The sequence below is a fragment of the Entamoeba histolytica genome, genomic scaffold (assembly GCF_000208925.1).
Source record: "Entamoeba histolytica HM-1:IMSS scf_1104750517405 genomic scaffold, whole genome shotgun sequence".
Lineage (NCBI taxonomy): Eukaryota > Evosea > Mastigamoebida > Endamoebidae > Entamoeba > Entamoeba histolytica.
Genome location: NW_001915272.1, coordinates 2,458 through 8,733, shown reverse-complemented (window position 1 = coordinate 8,733; position 6,276 = coordinate 2,458). Strand labels below are relative to the sequence as shown.

At 21.2% G+C, this 6,276-nt stretch overlaps 1 protein-coding gene across 1 annotated transcript; it reads right to left on the bottom strand.

The window, feature by feature from the left end:
- Nucleotides 1-2,494: 2,494 nt before the first annotated feature.
- Nucleotides 2,495-4,252, bottom strand: EHI_072740 (uncharacterized protein; the record flags this gene model as incomplete). The annotated part of the gene is made up of 1 exon (XM_001914240.1): nucleotides 2,495-4,252. One exon carries the CDS (start codon nucleotides 4,250-4,252, stop codon nucleotides 2,495-2,497), a length of 1,758 nt encoding a protein of 585 aa, XP_001914275.1.
- Nucleotides 4,253-6,276: the final 2,024 nt, after the last annotated feature.

The window sequence follows — 6,276 nt, the reverse complement described above, 5'->3', positions numbered from 1 at the left end:
AAAATAATGAGAATGATGAATATGAATAAATTTACACAAAAAATGTGTTATATGTTGTTTGACTTATACAACTATAAACAAACAATATTTTCATCACTACTCCATTATTGTCTTTATGTGTTTTATTGTTTCTTTTTTCTTAAACCGATTACAAACAATATTATCTGTTTTGAAAGTATTTTATTACTTTTATTATCAAATTCAAAACATAAACCATTTATAAGTTTAATTAACCTTCAGTTATTTGATACTACTTGTCTTCTAATCACTACTAGAACTTTCGTTAGCAATAGAATAATCACATGAAATATCCCTAGAAACATCCCTAGAAACATCCTTAGAAACATTAGCAGCACCAGCACTAGCAACAAGACCTACAAGAACAGCTATTCCTTCCACAATTGCACCTGATGTTATTTTTGATTCACCTTTTTGTGAACTCATTTATGTTTTATCAGTTGTTTGATTTTCTTTAAATATATTCAGACGGTATATCAAATGATGTTTGTTTTATATTTGGATAAAAATACTTACAAGTCATTATATTTTGCGATAAAAATACTTTATACAAGTTGTAAGTTTGGCTTTATTGAAAAGAATAAACTTACTTGTATTGATTTTTGTTTGATTTTATTTCCTTATGTAAAAATTTATTGTAAATAAAAATTATTTTTCGATAAGAAATAACATCGAATATTGTTTACGATTATTACAAATAATAATTGTTATTTAATTTTATGACAAATAAAAATGTAAAAGATAATTTAGTGACATTAATTCTTATTTATTTCATTTTATTTTTGTTTGTTGATTAAAATAGCATTTTTATTTCATCAAAAATAATTTCCTTCTCTTTGAAAATAACAATTTTTGTAATTCCCTTCTTACCCCCATTTCTTTGTTCACAAAAATACTTCAAATGACGTTAAATTAATTATTATTTGATAATTGTTATAATAAATTGAATTGTTATAAAACAAATAAAATGAATTAAATATTCAATTATTTCATTAAATATTGGAATTTCCTCTATTTTATAGTTTATTTAAACAATTGATATTTTGTAATTATGAAAATCAAACAATTATATAATAATTGTTGTATTTATTTGTTGTTTGTTTAATTCTTCATTCTTTTATGAATTTATTTAACAATTACCACAACTTAAAATATTCTAAATAAGTCATATGATTAAGCATTTGAATGACTTTATTTTCTTTTGTATTCTTTCTTGTTCAATTAATACATCATTCCACTTGTTGTTTTTATTCTTTTTCTTGTAGTATTAGTTGTATAAAATATTTTTATATTTATTTCTATCATTTTCGGTTTATTATTCATTTATCTCCATTCTTATCAATATAATCATTTGAATTACTGTTAATTCTTCATTATCCTATTATCATTCTGTTTTCATTTTTCTCTCAATTGCTTCATTTTAAATATTACATAATGTTAATATTTCACATCAATTGTTTCATAAATAATGATTATCATTTAATTTGCTATTTCATGTGAATAAAATAACTATTTGTTGTATGTAAAATAATAAAACAAAAATGTTTAATTATCTTATTTGTAATTAATGTTAATTCATACTTATTGGATAGGTAATTATAAATAACATAACAGTAATTAAAGAAAAGTTAAAAACAATAAACAATAATGAAATTATATTATTTCTTCATGATTAATTTAATTAAAATAATGTTATTCATACAAACAAATGAGAAATGAAATAAACCAATAAATTTATTTTGAATGTTGATTCATTTATTTATATTTTAGTTACAAAACACATTAACAATAATTACATTATTTCAATAATTTAATGCAACAAATGAGAATTATTATTTACATGATTCATTTTGTTAATAATGATTATGTATTTTCTATCTCATCACCACCATCATTCACACTCTATAAATGATCTTTATGTATTTTTATTATTTAAACATTGGTTGATTTATTATTATCAATATTTCATTCATTATAAATAAATGAATTGTTATTATTAATGATATTATAACACTTTTATAACAGAATAAAACCATTTTTAATTATTAAATAAATATTCAAAATAAAGAAATAAATAAAAAGAAATAGAATTAATAATTTATTCATTATCAGTTATAATGTTTTTGTGTTATTTCATTTTCATTTATCTATCATCTATAAATATGAAATAATTTATTAATTAAACAAGAAAAATAATTTGCATCATTAGACTATTCCATTTTTATTATTTTGCTCATAAAAATAGTGGAAAAATTACACCATCTATATTCATTTATATATGTTTATATTTTATATTCATTCTATTGAAAAAAAAGAATAAGACATAATTTTAATTAACCATATATTCAAAATAAATAATACAAATTATGTGAAAATGATGTTATAATTATAGTTCATTATTTCATTGTTATTTATTTCAATTTATAGAAAATATAAACAACAAAAACATTAAAATAAAATCAAATTATTATTTTGATCAATATTCTTCATTTCCTTCATTATAATTCAGTACTTTCTCTATTTCATATATTTTATGATTAGATTTACGTTCAGAATTAATTCCTGGATTAACAACATATTTGTTATCCTCTGTAACAATAATTCTTAAATATTCATTAATATCAATTTCATCAAATAGCCATTCCCTTTTCAATACTATTTTAAATTTGAGTAAGTTGATAAAATCATTTGATAATTCTTGAACTTTTTTCAATACATTTAATTGTTCTTTAAATGATTCAATTTCATCTGTTATTTTTTGTGCATCAACAAAATTATTAAATGATTCATGTAATTTATCTAATTGTTCTGGAGTAAGGTTGATAGCTTTTAATGCTATTCCAAGTGGTGTATTATTTTGACAATTTGTCTGAGGAGTACCATTACCTCCTTGTTGTGGGAATGTTATTTTATCTTGTGTACACATATAATCTATTATATCTTTTATATTAAATTGTTGTATTAATGAACCAATATTAGGAAATAAAACAACAATATCTGATATATCTTCTACTTTCTGAATTACTACTTTTCCAACTTCAGTTGCTGCATCTCCCAATAGCTTTTTTCGTTTATTTTCTAATTCACTTATTTCTTTTTTCATTTTATCTATTAAATCTTGATTGTTATCTGGGTCTAAACGATGTGCTGTTTCTATAATCTTTTCTAATGTAACTTTACTGTATGAATATCTTTTTGTAAGAATCTGTACTTCTGCGTCTAACCTTTTATCAATCTTTTCATATAGTTCTCTAATATTTGAACATTCAATAAATATTTTTTTACATTCTCTATTATCAATAAGAATTTTACATCTACTCATTGTAATTCCAAGAAGAATTTCTGTATTTGTTAAATACAAATATTTATATTTAATTGCAAGCTGGTTCAATCTACTTCTAAGAATTGTCATTGTTTTTAATTCTTCATATGATTTGTCAATTAATAATTCCTCTTCTCTTGTAAGATAATAATTCACTCTATTAATTACAAAACAAAAATGCATTCTTCTCCATTCATCTACTGAAGGTTGAATCTTTTTTTCAGACCAATACAAAAAATTAGTTAATGTATTAAATTTTTCATCTATATTTTTGTAAGATGACATTGTTTCAAATAATTTTGATTCTAATTTTTGATATAATTCTTCATCACAATTTATTATATAATTACTCTTCCCATTGAAATTCTTTTCAATACATATAGCACATATTTTACCTGATCGTATTTCACTTCCATATTTTTCAATTAATTTTTTTGTTTGATATACATGATATGCTATTCTGACGATTCTATCGTTATCTTCTTGTGATTCTGAAGATACCATTCTTGCTACAGTATTACACCAACTTCTGATTCCTTGGTACTGTCCATATCCTGGAATAAAAGTCTTCAAAACTCTATTTTTCGTATTTGGTTTTCCCGTATCTGCAATGCATCTAATATCACTTTTAACAATATCTGGCATAATAAACCCATGTTCTGAAAATTCAATTTCTAACCAACGATTTAAAATTTTATTTATTTCCCTTAAATGGTTATTGAAAAAAACAAGATATTCTTTACCATCAATTTGAAAGTGTACGTCAGGTTCAACAACAACTTCATTTTCTTTTTCTGGTGCGTTTTGAAGTTTTACTCCTATTTTATGAAATTGAACTAAACTTTGTGGATAATGTTCTCTAAGATAAGCTGTTTCTGATCTTCTTTCTGTATTAGAGTGTTTTGTAAGCATTTATTCTGAATTATCAAGTTTATCATTTTCTTTTTATTTCATTTTATTCATACTTATCGTATTTATTCTTTCTTTCCTATTTTATACCCCCTTTTTATTATTTTACATACATTTGTAAATATACACAATTTTTATTTTCATATCGTTGGTATTATTTTAAAATGGAAATAATTGAATAAAATGCGATGAATATTTTATTTAGTTACTATTACCCCCTATCATGTTATGCGATATATTTATTTATAAATTATATGTTAAAAATCATTCGATATTTATTTATCTTTTCATTATTTTGATTTCAATGATTAGTGATGAAGTTGAGAAATGAAATAAAAATAAAATGTAATAAATAAAATAATAGAATGAGAAAATAAACTATTTGTTATAAACTAATAACTTTTATGAAAGAAAGAACAAAATAAGAAAGATAAAAGTAAATTAGAGAATGTTTAGAGTTTCTCATAAGTGAAGGAGTTTATCTGCCAATCCTGTTGATGAACATGTAAAGTTCTTCTTTCTCTAATACATTCATCAATAAGTTTATGACAAAAAGGTCTTCCTTGTGGACAATTTCTTTGTTCGACTAATCCGTGTTCTCCTGCAAGATTTGAACCACTGATATACCAATCTCCCATGTTTATTAATGAAATAATGAATATAAGATTTTGTTTAAATAAAGAAAGGGAGTAAAGAAAAAATTAGAATGATGTTTAATTATTCTAGAACACGATAACTTACAAAATCAAATAAAGTATTGTAATTCAATTTATTTTTAATCGTTTTGTATCGTTTTTAATGTAATGTTATAAATAAAATATTAATATTGTTATCTTTAATTATTTTAAGTTGACGTCATTCATTTTTTATTATTTGAAATAATAATACTCAAAGAAATAACAATATAATGAATATGCAATTTTAAAATGATGATAAAGATAACATAACAAAAATAAATAAATAAAATATCAACATATTTATAACATAACCTAAAAAAATGAATATAAAATTTATTTAATTGTTTTAATATGTTTTATTTTAAATAATGTTTATTTTTATGTCAACAATTAAATTCCGGATTACATCTCATTCGAAATAAATATTGACAAATCATGCTTAAAACTAATATAAAAGAAATATTCATTATTTAAAAATAACATTAAATTAAAAATAATTGTGTCATTGTTATTCATAACAATTCTTGCTGTATATTCATTCCATATAAAATCGCATGTTTAGATGTTTGATTTATTCAAATAGAGGAATAATAAGAATAATTAATTAACAAATAATTGAAATATAATAGTTTTGAACCAGAATTAGAATATTGTGATGATAAAAACAAATGACCAATCATTTGTTTTTGATGAAAGGATAAAAATGAAGAAAGTAAAAAATAAAATGAAAGAATAAACAATAAATTAACTGTTAGAATGTCTAATGAAAAATGTAATAATTCATTTACATTAAATAGAAGAAGAATGAACAATGAAATAATATAAGAAATGATGGAGAATGTATTACTATTTAGATAGAAAAGAGAAAACAATAAATAATGAATAAAACAAAAATAAAATAGAAAAAATGAAAGAAGAAATATAAGTTCAAATCTAACAGAAATAATAGAAAGAAATGAATAAATAGAAGTGAAAAAACAGAAAATTATTACATTCGATATTGAAACACCATTTAATGTTATAAATGTTGTACATGATGAATAATAATGTATAAAATACAATCATCTTAAATGAAATGAAGATGAAAAATGATGTTTAATTTAATACAAAATCAATAACAAATATAAAGATGATGTATTTGTAAATAAATTGTTTCAATAAGATGTTGAAAGAATCCAAATCATATAAGAATAAATATATTAAATAAATAGATGATGAAAATATAATAATTGGAATAAAACAGATAAAACATAAGATGAAGATAAAAGCTCCACAGATAAAAAGAAAATAGAAACAAATAAAGAAAAGAAAGACTAATGAAATATGAACAACACGATTTAACAACAAGAA